This window comes from Dermacentor albipictus, chromosome 5 (genome assembly GCF_038994185.2).
Source record: "Dermacentor albipictus isolate Rhodes 1998 colony chromosome 5, USDA_Dalb.pri_finalv2, whole genome shotgun sequence".
NCBI classification, from domain to species: domain Eukaryota; kingdom Metazoa; phylum Arthropoda; class Arachnida; order Ixodida; family Ixodidae; genus Dermacentor; species Dermacentor albipictus.
Genome location: NC_091825.1, coordinates 7,535,324 through 7,556,736, shown reverse-complemented (window position 1 = coordinate 7,556,736; position 21,413 = coordinate 7,535,324). Strand labels below are relative to the sequence as shown.

At 44.2% G+C, this 21,413-nt stretch overlaps 2 protein-coding genes across 5 annotated transcripts in view; one reads left to right on the top strand and one right to left on the bottom strand.

Annotated features, from left to right (window-relative positions):
• The window catches only part of Mitf (transcription factor Mitf), a 349,582-nt gene extending 348,192 nt beyond the window's left edge, over window positions 1-1,390 (top strand). The window contains exon 7 of the mRNA XM_070538246.1: window positions 435-1,390. Within this exon, the coding sequence (XP_070394347.1) occupies window positions 435-815 (381 nt within the window). The 3' untranslated portion in view covers window positions 816-1,390. The remainder of the gene's footprint in view (window positions 1-434) is intronic.
• Window positions 1,391-7,274: 5,884 nt separating this feature from the next.
• LOC139059837 (uncharacterized) overlaps window positions 7,275-21,413 on the bottom strand; it is a 226,877-nt gene continuing 212,738 nt past the window's right edge. For all 4 annotated transcript variants that reach the window (XM_070538248.1, XM_070538247.1, XM_070538249.1 and 1 more), the window contains 3 exons: window positions 14,267-14,313; window positions 13,392-13,465; window positions 7,275-7,411 (listed from right to left, as the gene is read on the bottom strand). In XM_070538248.1, coding sequence (XP_070394349.1) covers window positions 13,429-13,465; window positions 14,267-14,313 — 84 coding nt within the window. In that variant the 3' untranslated portion in view covers window positions 7,275-7,411; window positions 13,392-13,428. The remainder of the gene's footprint in view (window positions 7,412-13,391; window positions 13,466-14,266; window positions 14,314-21,413) is intronic.

Sequence of the window (21,413 nt, the reverse complement as noted above, 5' to 3'; positions counted from 1 at the left end):
CTCCGATCGTGACCCAGAATACACATCTTGAGGCACCTACAAACAAACATTTGCTTCACTATAACTGATATCAAGTTTGATAACACATTTTTGATTTCATTATAGTAGTAGAATACCCTCATTGAAATAAAGCATGGCAAACCAAATTTTATTCACTTGGATATGTTATCAAAAGGTTTGAGTGTTATACTAAATTATCCATCTCCACATCTCCTGTGTATATTGGCCAGCAGATGTTATTGTCTGTAGTGCCTTTTATTTAATAACTAAACACTTCACTTATTCAGTGAAGAAGTATGTTTTCTAAGGTCTTTAAATGGCTGGGCAATTGAAGTGCTTCATTGTCACCATGCTAAATTCACAGGTTCATTCATTCATTCACAATGATGTGTTGTGCCAGTAACCTGGTTGTGCCACCATGTTGCTGTGTGCAGGAACTGGAGCAGACAATGCAAATGCATGGCATCCAACTGTCGAGCCAGACATGGCATCCCACATCCGAGTCACAGCTGAGTGCTCTTATCACCGATGGACCCACATCCTTCAATGACCTGTATGACTTCAAAAGTGGCCAGGAGGACCTGAAGCCAGATGAGTTTCAGCACGACGCGTATGACATCAAGCATGAGGCACCAAGCCCGAGCCCAAGTTCGGGTCTAAGTTCGGCGCCCAGTCCGGGCCACAACCTTGGCCACTACGACGACACCATCATGGACGATGACCCCATGGGTGGTGGGGGTGACCCCCTCCTGTCATCATCGCACCTTCCACATGAGAAGCTCAACTCCCCTGGCACAATGGACTATCACGGATAACAGACAACTTGCCCATCTTAGCTGGGATTATGAGCTCAGCCTGGGGGGATTGGACCACGCTGCTGCACAATCTTCCCATCCCTTGCTGCAAAATTTGTCAACTGTGTTTTTCATATAATATGAAGGTGTTTGAGCCAGTTATACATAGAGGCAGGCGTATCACACATGGAGAGACCTTGCCGCACCAACAAAGCAGTCTTTCCCTAGGTTTGCATTGCAGAATGGATTGTTATGGGGGATGTCTGGAAGCAAGAATTCTTGGACCAGGAGGCTTGCATGTGAATCTTCAGTTTGTGACAGAAGACAGCTTTTGTGTGGCTGTGCTTTTGCCCACAGGATGGATTGTCCTTATCACAACAATGGAGAGCAGTGCCTGTAGGGCCGGCTTGTCCACTTTTATTAAAGTGCAGCAAGTTGATTGCTTCCATTGTGCTATGCACTCAGAAGAGCAATCTTTTTGTTGGTTGATCACATGAACTGCATTCTGCTGCACATGTGGACAGACTGTTGTTGCTACACAGGGTTGTTCATTTTGCAAGATGGCATGATGTTACTTCAGAGACGTTGGAACTGAATTGCTGCTTCTTGCTTCTTTCTTTGCCTGATGTGCATGCATTGTTGCTATTGACAGTAGTCTAACTTGTACAGAAATGTGTCATCCTGCATCGTGTCAATTTTTGTTGAAGAAGCAGAACCCCTCTTTAAAACTTCTTTCGCCATCTCACCTTCCACTCAGGGGCGTAGAGTGGGATAACAGCTTCGTGGTAGGCGTTGCTAGAGTGCAGGATAACAGAATCGCAACGCAGTCGAATATGCTTATAACAGATGCAGTCGAATCTCAATAATTCGAACTCGAAGGGGCCTAAAAATTTGGTCAGAATAAAACGACTTGTTTTGGACGTATTCGTACACCATAGCACAATGCACAAATGGTCAGAGTCGTGAAATATTGTGGCGTGCAAGCACACAGCGAGCTTGGACCGCAAAACTGCCCACGCCAACCAACGCCCGCTTCCCAATAACGGCAGAAAACGAAACTTGGAGCAAGCTGCAGCCGGGCCGGCGGGGCTTGTGGCGCGGAGACCGTCAAGGGAGGGCGGGAGGGAAGCGGATTTGCCTTCCTGCCAGCTAGATGAATAGCGCTAATTACCTCTGCCACCTAAGGCTGCCACCGAAGCAGCGGAGTTGCCGAAGCCAGACTGGGCCTCCGCCTCTGCTTCCCTGTGTGCGCTTGCGTGCTTTTTCCTTCGTCTGCTGACAGATCAGCGCTGTGTTCCCGCATTCTTAACGCGAGTAATGTCTTATCAAGATAACGAAGTTGTTTCCAGTGATCATAATCATGTTGGTGTGCTCCCTTCTACTGCGCCGTCGCTACATTCAAAAGACAAATGAGTGAGGTACTGGGTGCCGTCTTTGCGTCCTTGTATTCAGGGTCTGTCTCGTACAGAATCGGATATGGCGCACTGTCTCCAACTTTTTCATTGGGACGTCTCTTTAGACTCGTCATTGTAAAAAAAAAAAGCAAGAGTGAGAGTAGATGATAGTGTGGAACAAACGGCCCGGCTGGTCTAGACGCAAGTACGAATACAACAGTCGGGCGAGTCTGCATAGCTCCAGTTACGTACATCACTCTACAGTGATGTACGTATTCTTATTGGTTATCTTCGCACGCAGCTTTGAGGAGTCCTTCAACACCGCACGCGAAAATGCTTTCCTCTATGGCAGGGGTCAAAGCAGTGCTGGTTGCAGGCGCCGCCCCATGATTTGGCACGTTGCTGAGAGCATTGTGGAGCACAGTATGTTCAAATAAAGCGTCGCAAATGCTTGCGCGTTCGAATTACTGGGCGTTTTCGCCCATTGCCCATTGGAATACACATAATTTTGACGGGACCACAGCATCAGTTGGAATTAATGCGATTCGACTGTATAATAAGTGTTTTCATTTTAGACGAGACTTCGCCATGTTGAGGTTCAACTCTGCATGGAGCAGTGCTGTTACAGATGAGATCTTGTTGGGCAACTTTTGAAGCCAAGATGGGGAGTGCCTCAACATCAGTAGAGCACGCATTGTAGAAAACATGCTTATTTGTGTTACCATTTTGCTGTAATACTGCTAATCAAGTGCTTTGATTGAAGCATACCTAGCGAGTAGTATGTGTGACAATTTAAGGCAAGCATTAACCAAGAGAAAAAACATGAAAATTACATTTTGTGGCCATACAGATCCTTTGTTCACAATGATACTGAAAGGCAGTATGGTGCAGTATGCATTAATCCAACCAGTAATCATGTTGGTAAACCATTTGGCAGTCGGAAAAGTCAGTCCCCTTCCTTTTTCTTGGAATAATCCTGATCTTGCTGACTCCTGATCGACAATCGTGATCTTGCTGGCCACTGTTGTGACCATCAAAGCTGTTAGCGATATCACTGTGGTCATTGTTTAAGACTCCTGCAAGGACAGTCATCCCTGTGTGTCGGCATTTTTTCCTCAACAGCTGTTTTGGTAGCCTCTGCTGTCAATTCGAATTTGTGCATGCTCCCACCTACTGCAGGAGTGTTTGGGCCAGCTGATTTGAGGTTTATTGGTACGGTGAAGCGTCCTGTGAAGGAAGGTAATTTTACTGCCACCAGATGTCACACAATGCATTGGTCAAAGCCGGCACAAACTGAGTAAAGTCAACAGTCGGAGCCAGTGGGACGAAGCATTGGCTTTTACCTCAGATTTTTGATTTCGCTTGTTTCCTTTATGTGACTGAGGAAAGTGTGGGATGTGAGCTCGGTGTTTAGAACCGAGGTTTTTGTAAGCTTTCGTAAAGCCTACAAGGCCTTCACTCAACAGCATCATCTCCCATCCAAATGTTGTGCAGCCACAGCTGTCGTGCTGTGGCCTTGGCATCCTGCAAGTATGTGTCCAAATCCAGTGTTATCCGATTTCGGGCAAAAATATGATCTTCCTAAACATGTAATAATACTTTGTTTCTACGACCTTGGAATGAAAATAGAAACGTATTATGCAGAATTGTATCGACAAGATTCCGCGGTACTTGGATGTGCCTGGAATGTTCCAAATGTTCCCCTCCAGAGCCAGTGGTGTGGGAATGCCTTCAGGTTTTGAAGAAGCAGCTGCTGCTGATAAGTGCACAGGGCAGCATGAGGACCCTTTGTCTCTGCAAGCCATAGTCGGTGTAGCCTTTTTAAAGCCAAGATTTTTGGAAACACCAGAACAGTGGTGGCCCAGTGAGCTTTGCTCAGTATTTTGTAGATTGCCCACAGCTCTGGAACATTCACTCCTGCACGTATCGGCTTGCCTCTTGTCTACTTGTTCCTTTGTTGATTGAGATAAATTGCAAATTATCGATGTTCTTAACCAAAAATGACTTCGGCTCTTGGTATCGATTGTCGCAATAAAATTTCACAATGCATACATTTCTTGAATATTTGGTACTGTTCCTAACCTTGAACTCGACTTCTATAGGTTTCATGCAAGTTGGTACAGAACAGATTCACTCTTGTACGGTTATAAACAGCTTTATCTAGCATGAGCACCACCATTGAGGCAGTTTCTTCCCTTTGTTTTTTTGCCAGCTTGTTAGTTTTGTGTCTGTGGCTGCAGTGTGTAATTCATAATTCATAATTGGTTATGCATACTTCATGCCATCCTAGTAGAAGACTAATTTTGCGGTAACACATTTTTTTTTTAGAAAAACCACTGCAATGGTCAGCACCCACAGGGGGTTATGTTAAGGGCATTAACTCGGCAAACATATTCCAGATGAGATATTGTTAACCTTTTCTCCTTTTCACCTCGTGTCTTGAAAGCATATAGATCACACTTCACCTGTGCTGGGCAAATGTTGATTCTTCATTTCATCACAGCATAGGCACATTCGTTCATTGTCCAGCTATATAAAGACCTTTGGATGATGGAGTGTGGGGATCCACCTTCAGAGATAGAGCCATTTGGCTGCTGTGAAAAAAAGTGTAAATTGCTTTGCACTGGCTTTACTTGAGGACATGTCAAAACAAGGCGTAGACATTTTGCCACGTGTGTGGGTAGTATCATCAGCAGACGAATGGCCTAAAAGAGCAAGTACATCTTACTTATCTACGAAGCAGCTATAATAATTTTTTTGAGTATGTTTTATTTTGGTCTTTTCTTGAGTAAAGCCAGTGCAAAGAAAAATTTACAAATTTGGGTTGTGGAAGCATGGAACGCACAAGCACAGTCATATTGACGAGTGATATTGGAATGCATCGTGTAACCGCGCAAACAACAAAGAAGGAAACACACAGGACAGGCGTGGAACTTTGCGCCTGTCCTGTGTGTTTCCTTCTTTGTCCTTTGTTGTTTGCACGGTTACATGATGCATTCCAATATCGACCACCAACTAGCCCGCCTATCCCTGTTAAATTTGAGTAGTGAGTAGGTCGCGCCTAAATTTTGAGAGAGTTTCGAGGAACTCCTCATACTTACCAACGTGGATAACATTAGGTGGTTCTTCTGGGCCACTTAACTGGTTATAGTGTGTGTTAAGAGGAAGCTTTAGCTTGGGCCCAACTCCAATATTCCCTATTCAAATACATGTAAAATGCAGATGCACTTGTCTGAGATGATTATAGCGCCGATTTTAACAAAATCACTAGATTTTAAATGCAACAAGCCTCATCGAATTTGGTGCAGTGGTTGCCGAGAAAACAGTGTCTCCTTTTGCATGTGTTTAGATAAGACCCTCCAAGCTAAAGCCTCGTCTTAAGACTGTGACATTTTATTCTTATTCTCAGAACATGCTACATGCACTAAAGCAAAGCGCTCAGTTTTGTGAGCACTCGTACACATTCAATTGCCGCCCATTGTTGACATCACGCGTTTTGTTCGTCATGTTCATTATATGTATATTGGAGCATTGCTCAGCAGGCAGTATGCTTGCTCGAAGGTGTGCATACCTAGAGAACAATCGAGTCTATTTTTCAGTGTTTGGAACTATATGTACTGTGTGCATAGATGCATGCCATTTGTTGATGGTCCCTGCTGTCAGAGAGGGCATGTAATACGTTGCGCTGCTTTGATGCAGCCAAGTGGCATCTGTCATTGATAGTAGTAGCTGCGTGCCATAAATGCATTGCCTTCACAGTGTCCTTGACTGGTCACATGTGACCCATGTGATACATACTGCTTGTCAATACTTTTGGATTTAGGGACTAGTTTCGATCCTCATTTGAGCTTGCATCACTGTTTGTAATGTAAATAGCACACCTTGTAAATACTGAACTTGTTGCTCTCACTTTGTTTTCTTGTACACATAGATATAGTGTTACTGGTAAAAGGAGTGTGCGTAATGCTGTATCAAACATTGCAGACACATTTTGAAGGCTATTAGTTTTTTGCAGATGGCTTCAAACATGGCTTGTGTTTATGTGCTGGCTGAAGTCAGTGTTCTAGTGTTAGGTGAAGCACTCTACAACCTGTGTGACCATATCCCACCATTGCATGCAAGACCACTTGATGTGAGGAACTCTGTTGAAGAGTGCCATGTGCTTGCAGTGATAGCACTTCACCACAAGTGTGAGGTGGGGTAGGAAATGCACACGATGATCTGGCGAACTTCTTTCGAACTACATTTTTAGCCTATTGTGTTGGCTGTGTGGTGGTTATGGTGACCGCCTCGGTGTATAAATTTTTCGCTATTCAAAGTCCACTGTTATGTTCGTGTCAAGCCAAAGTGGATCCCTATTTGACTGCCATGGCCTAAAGCAAGGTGTGTGTGACTGTGCAGTCGGTAACAGTCGTTGGCAAGGACATTAACGAGGCCTGCCTCACCAAAGCTTTCTTTTCTGCTGTTTGCAAATAGAAAAGATTCTATATGTATTGCATATTTAAGGGCTGTGTAAGGAAAAGCTCTGCAGTATGCCTTGCTGCATTGCATTAGATTAGAAAATATGGCACCACCGGTGCGGCCAGCATAGAAACGTTATGGACTCTTTTTGAAGCTTTGTGCATCAAAATTTGTTCTATGGAGGCCTTGGAACATTGCAAAGAGAATTGCTTGGGACATACACACAAAGTGAGTGCATATATAAGTTTAACTGTTAACATGCACTCGAAATTACTCAACAAAATTAATAATTTGTGACACTTTGCTTAGGCTAAAGAAATGTTATAAGGTTTGTAGAGAACACAATCGAACTACATAGCACAATAATATAATCTGCAATGTGTTTTTTTTTTTTCAATCAGCCCATGCCAAATTATAAAAACAAATGCATGTGCTACTATTGCTTTACTTTGTGGCTGAACTTCCTGTAATGTCAAGTGTGCAAGTTAGATAGCAGCAGTGGAAATGAGGTTCTTGTGGTCACATCCACTTTAATGTTCCAAGAGAGAGAGAAAGCTTCGAGGAAAGCTTTTGACAGCTCAGTCTGCTGCAGTGGCATCGGAAATAACGGTAACCTAACAAGCTGTACACAGATGGCTTAAATATTAAATTAACAAGAGAATGATATTATGTTATGTACAGGTGAACATGGCAGCATCCCGCTTTCTTTTTGGCATAATACTGGGCAGAGCCTGGTCCTCTGTTTGTGCCTTCATGTGGGACCTGCGCAATCACAAATGAAATGAACATTTATTATGATGCTAGTCCTCAGTGCCTTGTCAAGGAAGACTGTGCAGCTAAATTGTCCAGTTTGGCAGGAGAGTAGCTCTGTACAAGAGTGCTGCAGTTGTAACCTGAATTAAATGAAAAAAAAAGTGTAATGAAAGTTCCTCCCGTAAGATGTGCTCTCACTTTATGAATAGTTTAAGGCAGGCACTGTAGAGTCATACCACATGCATATTTCATGGCTTTGAATAAAGATGTTCGAACACAAACGGCCTTACTTGATCACTTCTTGCAGGACAATGCCCGCGCTTCTATCGCGCAGACATTGGCCTTGTAACAAATTTTCCTTACGTGCCAGGATTGGCATAATTTGCAAGAATATAAATGATATGCTGAATGTATTCGTACACGTTCTAGTGTGCATAATACATTGCATAATCGGAGGAGGTAAAAGGTTTTATATTTTCATGTCTGTTTGCAGCAAATTCAACAATCAAAACCTTCCCGGCAATTTGTATAATAATAATAATAATAACAAACTCTTTTATTATTTCTATAAAACCTAATACATTCATCAGGCACGCCAAAGCCACATTGGGCTTGACTGGCACTGCGTGACAGGCAGCATTCAAACTGTTACAGTGAAACCTCGTTAAACCGTAGTCGGCCGGAGCTCGGAAAAAGTACGTACTAAACGGTAGTACTGTTTAAGCGAAATAGCATGAGATCGCCCACTTACCTGTCGAAAACGGAACTCAGAGAGAGTGCGATGAAAGGGGGAAAAAACATGCTGTATTTATTCACTTCGCGGGACGTAAGTGTTATTTTCGTTTGATGTCGCGACGGCCTAGCACGACGACAGCGGCCTCAAACTTACTGAAGCTGCATGCCAGCTTCTCAGCCAGCCCCCCTCTTCTCGGCAAACACTCGCACGGCACGACAGATTCCTCGTTGGCGTTACGTATTCTCCGTGCACGCGCGCAGTAGTGCTGCATAAGTCCCGTGGCGCCTTTTTCATTGCCGGGTGCCGGAGTCCGGAAAACTTTCCGTTTGGAATAGTTACGTTATCGCGCCCCTGTTCTTGCGACGATGGTAGTTCTGAACTTACATTACTTCCCCCCTCTTCTTTGGCTTCTGGATTGGATTGGCGCGGCTCGCTACGTGCTTGCGCGCGCTTTTCCGAGCGCAGATTGGTGTGCGCCTGGTTTCTGCACTAGGCTGTTATGCGATCGCTTTTTCGAGCGCAGATTGATGTGAGCCTGGTTTCTGCACTAGGCTTTTGCACGATCGCCTGCTTTCTGCACTGGGCTTTCAAAAGGCGAAGTGAGCGTCGCTTACTGCAGGCGGCAAGTGATTTGGCTCACGTACTGCGTGAGCAAAAACATAGGCACGTGGCTCATGAAGGAGATGACCGGCGACTTGCTTAATCTGTCGGACCATGTCATCGCCGACTGGAGGAACTACGCTCGTGAGGTCGTGCGGGACGAGCTGCTGGCGCGACCCCCACTCGGTGGCCCCGGTAGGATTGTGCAAATTGATGAATGCCTCCTTCGCGGCGAGCGAAAATACAATCGAGGCCGCCTGATGACGGGCGACAACGTTCCGCCGAGCCGCCAAAATTACGGCGGCATTGCAGATAGTGGACCATGGGTATTCGGCATGATCTGCGTGACCACCGGGGAGCTCCGACTATTCAAGGTCGACCGACGAGACGCGGCGACGCTAGGCCCCATTTTTGCAGCCAACGTTGAACCGGGAACCATCATCCACAGTGATGAATGGGCCGCATACAACTGCATCCCGAACTTAGTGGGGACTAACGGAGCAAGACTGAATTTGCAATGGGAGGCTGTTAACCGCAGCATGAACTTTGTAGACCCAATCACGGGCGCTCACACCCAGAAAATCGAAAGCTACTGGCAGAAGGTGAAGCGCCACCTCGTCTCCGCCGGCTACAGGGTGACTCCACAGCTTCTCGAGTCGCACCTGATATGGCTATGGTGGGCATCGATTAATGGGCACATGTGCTGCAAGGACTCGTTTCTGCGTTTATTAGAAGCGATCGCACGGCGCTACCCAGTGTGACATAGTAAGGGAAAATAAAGCGCACTTTTCTGACCCTTTGCTTTTGTTTGAATGTTTCCCGGCATTGCTGCGCGCTTCCATACACGGTACGCCCGCGGCGCAGCACTTCCGCAGTAAGCGACGCTCACTTCGCCTTTTGAAAGCCCAGTGCAAAAAGCAGGCGATCGTGCAAAAGCCTAGTGCAGAAACTAGGCTCACATCAATCTGCGCTCAATAAAGCGATCGCATAACAGCCTAGTGCAGAAACCAGGCGCACACCAATCTGCGCTCGGAAAAGCGTGCGCAAGCACGTAGCGAGCCGCGCCAATCCAATCCAGAAGCCAAAAAAGAGGGGGGAAGTAATGTGTGACACTAAGTTCAGAACTACCGCGACGATCGCCTTCACGAGGCTGACGTAACGCGCAGCTTCTGCCACTGTCAGGCCTGAATAGCCCGTGCTGTCGCTTTCCGTGTCGTCCTCATCACTGTCGCTAGTTGACACTTCGGCAACAACAGCGGCAACGATGGTGAAAAGTCGAACCTCGTAGCCGACATCTCTTCGCGGTCGCAGCAGCGCTGCCGAGCAACTTCGCATTCCAAATGCCACACACTGTAGTCAACAGCAGATCCATGTCGCAGGCCAGCGTCGACTTCTTCGTGTCACGTTCGGTAGCACGGACGATGTCTAATTTTTCTTCTATGCTGAGCACCCGGCGTCTTTTTTATCCTAGCTTTGACATGACGCGAGTCCTCGCTTGCACGACGCCACAACGCTCTCTGGCATGGCGTCCATGCGGCGTCGAAATGATGTTGATGTTGATGCGGCTTCACGTGCAAACGCACAGGGCGCTTGGAGGTCGTTGTACCGATCTCTGAGGCTTGTTGTTCTGCCGGGCCGCCTGATGGAGACGACGCACCGCCGTGTTTGCGCGACGAAAAGTGGAAACGCTACGTTTTAACCGATGCGTACGCAATAAGCTGGTACGGTTTATGCGGATACAAAATACATTATGTTCAATGGCCGCTGAGTCGGGGAATTGACTTTACTACTTTTAAACCGAAACTACTGTTTAAGCGGGTACGGTTTAACGAGTACAATATCAAGGGGAAAAAAAAGGAAATACAGGGAAGCGATAACGGTAGATAGTACATACATTGATGCACATATTATACGCACTTATACATACAGGCTTGAGAAGCGCATCTAGCGGGTACAAATATCACCATTCCGCACAATTGGTTTGCATGGCACAGTAAAGATGAGTACATGATTATAAACAGAATGAGTTTTAAAAAGAACGGAAATGCTCCATGAAACCTTTGCGGAAACAAACTGTCTTGTCACATATTAGACCAAAGCCACTTTTCAGCATAACACAGGAGGAGGCAAGTGAAGTCTACATGTTAGAACTGCTCAAATCTGCACGTTTTAATGCTTTCTTGAGCTTGTATATTGATGTGGACTGCAGCACGTTACAAGGTAAATAATTAAACAATGCAGGAACATAGTATTCGCGCATTCTTTTGCAGTATTTTGTTGCACAATGAGGTATTTGATAACGCCGTTTTGGTCTAAGGCTACGGGAAGTTACATAAGGTACTTTAAAACGATTGTCCCAGAAATGTCTCAGGGCTATTGTATGCAGTAAAACTGATGAAAAATCTGGCATTGATAATACCTTAAAAATGTCGGTGTTGCCCTGAAGATACAAGTCGTTAGCTATAACTTTTAAAAGGAAGTGCAATAGTGAGTTAATTCATTTTTGGCAATGAAGAGCGCAATGTCCATAGGCAGTAATTCCGTATCAGACAACACTGTAGCACAACGCATGCGTGGTGGTTTTCCAAACTGATATCGGCAAGAGGTGAGAGATTATAGAGTAAGCAAAGCACTGGACTAATCCTCTGACAGACATAAGAAACATGCGAGACCCATGATCGATCGCTGTCAAAACACAAACCAACATATATTACAGATGATGTGTAGTTGATAGGATCGCAAGAACATGGATTGCAATGTGAATTATGTAATATTAGTTCCCTAGTCAAGTGTACTCTTTTTAAAGGACTTCGAAAGCAGACAAGTTGCGTTTTTAATACATTAATGTCAAATAAATTTGTGGCGAACCAGTCTATTGCCTTCGTTGCTGCTTCTTGTAAATGAGAAGCTGCGTCAGAATATTGATTTGCGCGAGAAACTAACACTGTATCGTCTGCATACTGAAATACCTTAATGGAGACTGCATTACACAGATCATTAACGTAAATGTTAAATAGAAGAGGGCTTAATGCTGAACCTTGTGGAACACCAGCTTTGATTGGCGAAAAACTGCTGTGGAAGTTTTGAACTGAGACGTACTGAAACCGGTCCCGGAGAAAATTATCGAGAAGTATCAGAAACAAACCACGGAATCCCACCATCGAAAGCTTTGTTAACAAGTCATGGCAGGCACTGTCATATGCCTTGCTTACATCAAGAAACAATGCACACGCTACCTGGTTAGTTTCGAAACAGAAATTAAGGAAATCGGAAAAATCATCCAAAAGTGCCCGAGTCTCTGCCTTTTATAAAGCTACATTGCTGCGGTGATAACATGTGTTAGTATCAAGGAAGCTATTCATAGTGAGCAGCACATGTTTCCCTAAAATTTGTGTTATGCAAGGTAAAACTGATATAGGGTGGTAGTTTCCAACTTTGCCTCGAGATCCTATCTTATAGAGTGGTATAATGATTGCTGTTTTCAGTCTGACTGGAATAACGCCACATGACGAGATATGATTAATTGCTATCAAAACGTCCTTGATGTAGCTGTAGTTTCTTCGAAGCTCGATGACAGAGATGGCATCGGTACCTACAGGCTTGTTGAGTTTAAGACTAAAAAGAATTGTTTTTAGGTTGCAATCAGTTGGCAACGGTAGATAAGCCAATTGCAGGTTACTTGTTTTTAGTGTGCATGTATCCGGATGTCGTCTCGGAAAACCCGGTGTTGTGGAAAAGAAATTATTTAAATTATTTGCTATAGTCTGGCAATCAGATGAAAAGTAGGAAAGAAAGTAGCTATCGTTACGTAGTTTTTTTACCAACACCTTAGAGGTCATTTATTAGGGACCAGGTTTTACGGCTGTCAAAACGGGCATTCTTAAACTCGTTACAAAAGTAATTGCATTTAGCGAGGCGAATAACTTCATTAACTTTGTTTCTGCAAATTTTGAATTTTAAACGAAGTGTGTTGCAGTTAGTGGCTCGGCGACACAGACTCCAAAGCACATCTTTTTCTTTTATAGCAGCAAGAATTTCTGCTGTCATCCAACCCTCATTAGCACTGCACTGTTTAACTGTTTATAATTCGAGTGGATTCTCTCTAAAGTCATCAAAAGAGCAACAATTTTTTCGTAAATTGCAGACGGAGGCACGGTTGATAGAAAACAGTGCCAATCATATTGTTGGAGTAGTCTATCAAATAACCTTGGATCAGTTATTGAAATTTCTGTCTTGGAGGCACTAGAAGCAATGGTGACAGATGACTGTGTTAGAGAAGTACAAACGAAGCAGTGATCAGCTAGTTTTGTTTGAACTACTGTTGAATTAATACCTAGATTACGTGACCGCACATTTATGTGGTCGATACATGAAATCGTAAGGCCATCAGCCAAAAATTCTTCGCGTGTTGCAGAACGGATTGTTTCAAGGCCCTATTTTGAAATAATGTCAAGGTAATCACTGACAGGTGTCTTCGTAGGACAGAATGTGTCTATATCTATATCGCCTATCAGGTACACATGTGGTCTCTCTTGAAAACTTGGTGCTTGTGTGTGCGCCATTTCAATAAGCTACAAGTCATAACCGGTCATGGCTTGGTGGGCTTTACATTTTGCGACATCGTGAGAGGTCTGTGTCAGATAGTGTACATACCTTTCCATTCTGTGAGGAAGCTTGATGCAGTGGAGTCTCATTGTTTTGACAGCAGGTATCTCGCGATAAACCACCTGAGAGAACCAAAAAGAGAAAGGCCTTTGTTTTAATTGCCAACTGAATATGTGGTGGCCAAATCCACTCCCTAGCGGTGGTTACCTCTGAGTAATGACTCTCAAAGGCTATGCTTTTACTAACTGCATGTGCCAGAAGCAATTGCAGAGCTGGTAACTCCTCATAGTTTCTTTATTCTGAATATCACCTATGGAGGGTTTTTTTTTTTAGACTACAGAATTTAAAAGAGTGTAATTGTCCTTAAGTTGGTTGCTTGAAGCTGTGGACATTACTCACATGAGAAATTGTTAATGGATTATTAATTTCAAACTTTCACTAACTAGCTTAGTTACATTGCAGCACATATACCAAGTTCTGAATTGTAGCTGGTGAATTTGTAAGGCACATCCATTTGGAAAAGATTCTTGCAATCTTGTAGATTTAGGAATATGCGCTGTAATACGTGTAGTAACAAAGCACCAGTGTTCCACTTACTTTATTAACAAACTGCCGTTCTATGCATGAAAGCGCAAAAGTAACAAATTCCTATGTTGCGTTGTACACTTTGGGAAAGAATGCTGCAAAACTAGTGTCAGACTGAATTCGTAAATTGTAATATGTGCTGTAAAGTACTTGAAAAAGTGCACAAGTGCATTTTTTTTAATTATTCGATTGTTCATTTCGAATTATTATGCATTCTGCCTCCGAGTAATTCAGCTCAATGACTAGAATTATGATATCTGCCACCGGTGACATTAAAAATTCTGCATGGTGTACAAAAACGGTGTAAGGCATCGCTGCAAGAAGGGTGAGATACTTACAGCGCTTTTTGTGATGCCATCCAGTCCTCCTCTTTCGGGAAGCATTTCTGCGGAAGATAACAAGCTGTGGTGAGTTGTCCGGTGATGCACTCAATACTATATGGTCTGTCAACATACATGTTATTTTTTATATTTCGCTTTAAAGAACCTAATCTTGTTTGCTGACCTGATGCTCACATTCCACATGTACAAATGCTTCGCTTTGCTCCGAGTGTGGCTCACACCCACTATGGCGGATTGGCCAAGAATCGGGGTGATTTAAGAAAAAGATTATTTGAGTCTGAAAACAATCACTATTGAGAAATCTTGAATGGCTAAAGAAATGAATTCAGATAAATTTTAAGAATTTGACATGGAAATCGTCCTGATTCAATTACACACCCCACAACAGCTGCTAACGTGACCATTACAACTTTCTTCTTCGCTATACAACTAGTACAAAACTTGGTCTGCACAGATTCGCCTTGACGTAGAGAAATGGAAATTGCTTCTAGGTGTTCGTTCATTTCTTTCATTCAGCTGAAGTGAAAATTGTGCCAAAGCCATCAACGATGATTGTCAATGTAAGCGAATAGCCCGAACAAGTGAGCGAAAGATGAGGATAATGGTAGTAGTAAGAGTTCTAGTGTAATACTAGTATAATAATTTAATAGCGACCATAACTGACTATGCAATAATTAATGTGACTAACAATGACAAGTAAAACCGAGTGTGATTAGGAATGAATAAGTAACGTTGAGAATAATTAATAATGACTCGGCTATAATGACTGACTAATAATCACTTAAAAATATCCATGGATGAGTCAGTGAAATTGAGAATAAAAAAATATGACCTCTGAAAATGGAGAATGAATAATACTGACTCAGCTATACTGAACATGACAAGGCAAAATTAGGAATTAATAAGAATGACTCAACAAAATTAAACATGACTAAGCAAAATTACAAATAATTAAGAATGACTAAGAACACACTATCAAAATAGAGAATGACTCAACCAAGTTTACATGGCTAAGAAAAACTTATTAACATGAAGAATAACTGGGCATGACCAAGAATGACTGCAGAATGGCCACGTTTTACAGCGCTAAATATTGACTCGACACACGGGTATCTGAAGGCCTCCTAAAGTGCGATCGAAGGACTAGCCTGGATACTTCGTGCAGAGAACGTAATATTTCCATAAATTTATCTAGTTATCCATCGTCGGCACTAATCATCCAGAAATTTCAAGTCAAACCCTTGGCCAAGCCACTTCTCCAAATGGTCGGTAAGGTTGTTTCTGCCTCGAATTCATGAAAAAATGTTTGTCTTTCAAGCAGCTGTGAATTTTTTGTTCAGCTAGTAATAACGCCACTGCATGGAAATCACTCCGAGGCACCACGAAACTATCCTGCCTCTAAAACCACTCGGGAGCAGCTTCATAAACAGCATTTCTTCGAAAATCCTGCACTAGATAAAATCTGCATTTAGCATAATGTCAGTGGGCTGAAAAATGTTGAGAAATTTACATATATATAACGGAAATATTCTACTATTAAAACTGTGCACTATTAGTACCACCGGTAATAAAATGCCGAAGCCTATGTGGTCTATAATAGTACGCAGTTATTATTCGTGCCACAAGTGTTCACATTTAACGCTTTCATTGCGCAAACGAGATTATTAAAGGGGTTCATGGTAGGGTCAAGCATGTCCCGCCACTTTATCGCGTTTTTGTTTTATAGTAGAACGTAAAAAAACATTAGGCACACTCGTGGGCGCCAGCCAACGACTGTTGTGCTTGAATTTGTGGCGAATGGACGTTCTTTTCGAGGCTCTGTGGCGGCGACGAAATCAAGTTTTTGTGCATGCTTTGAGCTTGCTTCGGTTTTTTATTTGCTGATCTTCTGCCTTTAAATACAAATTGGGTGGTTTTCTTTCCTTTTTTGTCTCTCGTATTTCGGGTGCGCGGGTGTGCTTCGTGTACATTCGGTTTTGCAGGATGGTGAGAGCGTCCTTTCGTGCCACGTGCTCCAACACGTGCAACCGGGTGAGACGTTGAGTGTTTGTAGTCTTTAAATGGTAGCTTGGAAGTGGCAAGACAAATAGCTATTAGTGGTTTTACTGTGCGTGTTTTGGTCGGAAAGTGAGAGTGTGGCCGCGTGGATGAGCGTGTGCGAGAGCGTGTCATACCTTCGGTCTCCACGGCATTAATCGCTTTTGAAAACAGTTGTGAGAGTTGCTTTGCGACATTTTGCGGATTTGGATCCTGTGCGTATCGGTCTTTGGTGAAAGGCACACGCTCTGCATTGATATAGTATTATAGTATTTCCAACAGTAGTATCATCATTATAGTATTGTAGTATTTGCAAAAAAGCCGTGCAAACATGGTGAGAAAGACTCGAAAGCAAGCAGTGCATGGGGGGGGGGGGGGGGGGGGGGTCCCTCGAGGCAGGTGGGACGGATTAGAATGGAAAGGGCATCGAATCAACCGGCACACAATGTGATGTCAATACTAGGCTGCAGAAAAATGGAAGCTTTCCAGGAAGAGCTTCTCAAACAGGTGCAAGAGCTCAAAAATGAGCTAAACAGGTAGCGTGATACATGGAAGGTAGCTGAAGAGTCTTGAAGCAACCGAGGAAACAGGCACGTACCCAGGGGGGGGCCCGGGGGGGCCCGGGCCCCCCCCCCGAAATCAAGTGGCATACCCCCCCCCACCCCCCACCCACCCACGCCACCACTCCTCACACATTCCTAAAGCGCCGCCAGATTAATGTTGAGACTTGGCAGCTGTTCATCGGTCAGCCTTATGCTGCCTTTTTCACTCCTTTTAGATGGCGGTAGTTATCGGCATTTCTTGTAATGTGACGGACAGTTTTCTCATAGATTCCGCACCCGCGCGATTAACTCGAGATGCGCTCAGTTGTCACCATCTATTCAACCGTCACGCGCATAGCTGTTGCTTTTGTTAGTTCAACCTTCTTTGTTTAGGCTGATCCTGGGACCAGGAGAGGGATGCGGCTGTTACTCAGCTGGTCTGTACTCTCATGGAACGAGTTGCGGCCGGAGAAAACACCAATTGCGTTTAACTTTTCCCTTTGCTTCATTATTTCCTTGAGTTACGGCTCGCCGCGACGCTGGCAGATGCCCGGAACCATATACACGTGAAATGGGTTAGATAAGGCGGGAAATGAAATGATGTGAGAGAGCGTCCATCATGAAACCCCTGCAATAACCCTTAAACCATAAGAAAAATGACTGTCGCCGGTTACCTCGTCTGTTTTTCCTTAATTGTATAGCACTTTTCGTGCAAAACTGGAAACCGGAAACAAAAATCGCAAGGAGTTCAGAAATTAAGCGATCTACTAAGGGAGAGAGCCAACGCAACAACCAAACTGCAAGCAAATGCGAATAATAAAAATGTTAACCGTTGTTTATGAGAATATTTATGGATCAACATATTTTTATTTAAAAAGGAAGTAGAGAAAACACCGCCGGAAGTGGAGAATAATCACTTGCTTTGAATGACGCTTCTACAGTTATCGGTCGAACCGCCTCACGTAGCCACTTCTCTGCTGTGCTTATGTGAGTGTTTTTCTAACCTTTCTCGGTGAGCGCAGTACGTCTAGAATCGCAGAGTCCTGCGCTCTACGCGGTTGTATGGGACTGGCGGCCGCACAGCGTTACGCAATTCGCGGAACTGTCAAAACTGATCCACAAGGCGACAATAACTGATATTCGAAACTATAACATGTGAAAGACTGAAGAAGCCGTAAAAAAATGAACGCAGCCTGAAATCAGTAAAAAAGAAACCTGGCATAGGACAAACCATGATGTATGCACTAAAAGATAAGAGGGATAATATCATAAGCAATCTCGAAGATACAGTAAAAGCAGCGGAAAAATTCTAAATTGACCTGTATACAGTATCCAGAGGAGTCACGATACCTCACTTAGAAACAGTAATGAACAGGATACAGAAACTCTCCTATAACTAGCGATGAGGTCAGAAGGGCGCTGCAAGACATGAAACAATGAAGAGCGGGAGGAGAAGGTGGAATAACAGTCCATTTAATCAAAGATGGCGGAGACATAATGCTTAGAAAACTGGCGGCTCTTTATAAGAAGTGTATATCGACTGCAAGGGTCCCAGAAAACTGGAAGAATGCAGACATTATACTAATCCACAAAAAAGGAGACGTTAAAGAATTGAAAAATTATAGGACCATTAGCTTGCTCCCAGTATTATATAAGATATTTACCAAAATAATCTCCAATAGAATAAGGGAAACACTGGATTTTGTCAACCAAGGGAACAGGCTGGCTTCAGGAAGAGATACCTTACAATGGATCACATCTATGTCATCAATCAGGTTATCGCGAAATCTGCAGAGTACAATAAGCCTCTCTATGTGGCTTATATAGATTACGAAAATGCATTTGATTCAGTAGAGATACCAGCAGTCTAGAGGGACTACGTAATCAAGGACTACAGAACTCTTACGTAAAAAGTTTGAAAAATATTGCTACATGCGTGTGGTATTTGTTTGTTTGAACGAGGTGCGTGGGCGCCATCACTCCAGAAAAGAGGAGGAAGAACGAACTGGGCTGGCGCTGTGAATCTAACCGGTCAGCGCAGCAACCGTTGTTTTAAATATAATCTGTAAATAGTTTCTCGTCTTACTGGCTCGTCCTTCGCGTAAGAATCTATACAGAGGTTCTACAGCTACCTTAATTCTACACAAGAAAAGCAGGGAGATACCTATAGGGAAATGGGTCAGACAGGGGGAGACAATTTCTCCAAAGCTATTCACTGCGTGCTTAGAAGAAGTCAAGCTATTAAACTGGGAAGGCTTAGGAGTAAAGATCGACGGCAAATATCTCAGCAACCTTCGGTTTGCCGATGACATTGTTCTATTCAACAACAATGCAGACGAGTTACAACAAATGATTGGAGACCTTAACAGAGAGAGTGTAAGAGTGGGGTTGAATATTAATATGCAGAAGATGACGATAATGATAAATAGCCGGGCAAAGGAACGAGAGATCAGGATCGCCAGTCGGCCACTGGAGACTGTGAAGGAGTACGTTTACCTAGATCAATTAATGATAGGGAACCCTGATCATGAGAAGGAAATTCACGGAAGAATAAAAATAGGTTAGATCGCATACGGCAGACATTGCCAGCGCCTGACTGGAAGCTTACCATTATTATTGAAAAGTAAGGTGTGCAATCAGTGCATTTTGCCAGTGCTGACATATGGCGCAGAGACTTGAGAATGAGTTAAGGACCGCGCAAAGAGCGATCGAACGAAGATTGCTAGGCATAACGTTAAGAGAGAGAAAGAGAGCGGTTTGGATCAGAGAGCGAACGGGTATAGACGATAGTCTAATTGACATCAAGAGGACAAAATGTAGCTGGGCAGGTCATGTAATGCGCCGGTTAGATAACCGTAGGACCATTAGGGTTACAGAATGGGTACCAAGAGAAGGAAAACGCAATCGAGGACGACAAAACACTAAGTGGAGCGATGAAATTAGGAAATTCGCGGGCGCTATAGTTGGAATCGGTTGGCGCAGGACAGGGGTAAATGGAGGTCGCAGGGAGAGGCCTTCGTCCTGCAGTGGACATAAAACAGGATGATGATGATGATGATGATGATGATGATGATGATGATGATGATGATGATGATGATGGAGGTGGTGGGCCCCCCCCCGAAAAAATATCCTGGGTACGTGCCTGCGAGGAAAAGTTGAACAGGGCCGCCATTGTGAACGAGAATGCGCGTGACAATGGAACGCAGACCCCCGACGCGATAGGCGAGGGAGGGTCAGCGAAATACGTGGAATCCATGCAGCGTGATCAAGGGTTAGCTGGAAAGAGCGGCACCTACCTTGAGGCCGCAACTCGGAAAAAGCAAGAGCCTAGGGGACAGTGCCCATTGTCGAGTCCGAATCACCGGGAAAAGGAGAAAGGGAAGCAGGGCGAGGTAGGAGAGAGTGAAAGGGGGATTATCGCTGGCGACTCAAACGTGGCTGCGTGCTCAAAAGCAATTGTGGAGAGGGTGAAAGGCGACAAAAGAGTGGCGGTAGGGACATTTCCAGGGCGCACACTGGGTACTGTCATGGAGCGAGCAAAAAAAGCTCGCGGAAAATGCTCACGTGCGCAACCTTGTCATAATAGCAGGTGGGCTGAATGACGTCCAAAACAGGGAAGGGCCAGGACTAACCCAGCGCTTGGCGTAGGGGATGGACGATTGCGCGAGCTATCCTCTCAGGGGCAGATCGCGGTGTGCATGGTGCCGGGGATGCCTGTACGTGACAGTCACGCTCCTAATTAGGTGACATGGAAAATGAGCCGAGAGAAAGGCTTCGAGGTTGTCGAAATAAACAGGAAAGTAAGAATGTACGGAAGTTTTAAGCGAAACGGCATCCACTTCAATTACAAGCTGGCACGAGAAGTGGGCTGACGACTTGGTGGCCGTGCTGTTGCTTTTTTTAGGGAGCCCACGGGCGTTCAGGAGGCCGGAGTAGGTAGTAATGAAGAAGGTCTCCGAGGGGGAACCTCAGAAGACCATCGCCGTCGTCAACAGAAAAAAGGAGGAAAGCAAGAAAGAGAGTTCGCCATGCAGTAGGCTACATAAACATGCAGGGCGGCAGAAGAAAGGAAAAGTGGGCAGAGATTTAGGAGCAGTTAAATAGCGAACAAGTAAGAGTGTATGCGGTGACAGAAACGCACTTTAGAGACTCAGAAGAGCCCCCAGTGATTGAGAATTATCTTTAGGAAGGGTGCAACAGAACTAAGTCAGAAAGAAAGGGAGGGGGAGTCGGAATACTCATCCATCAGGGAGCCAAATGGAAAAGAGTAAATTCAACATGTCAAAAGCATCTTTGGTTATCAGGTACAATGAGTGGGGAAAAAAACTTGGCTGGGCGTTACGTATTTGCGGAACGGAAATAATTGCACAAAGAAGAAAAGAGTTAGTGGACTGCATAAGCGCTGATATTAAGGTATTCGGTAATGGTGCTGAAATTTTCTTATTAGCTGACATGAATGCCCACATACAGGATTTAGATGGAAAAGGAGCTGGTGCTGACAAATTTCAACTAGAAGAAAGCAGAAGAGAAAATTCTTAAGCACACAGCCACAGTACCAGACGAGG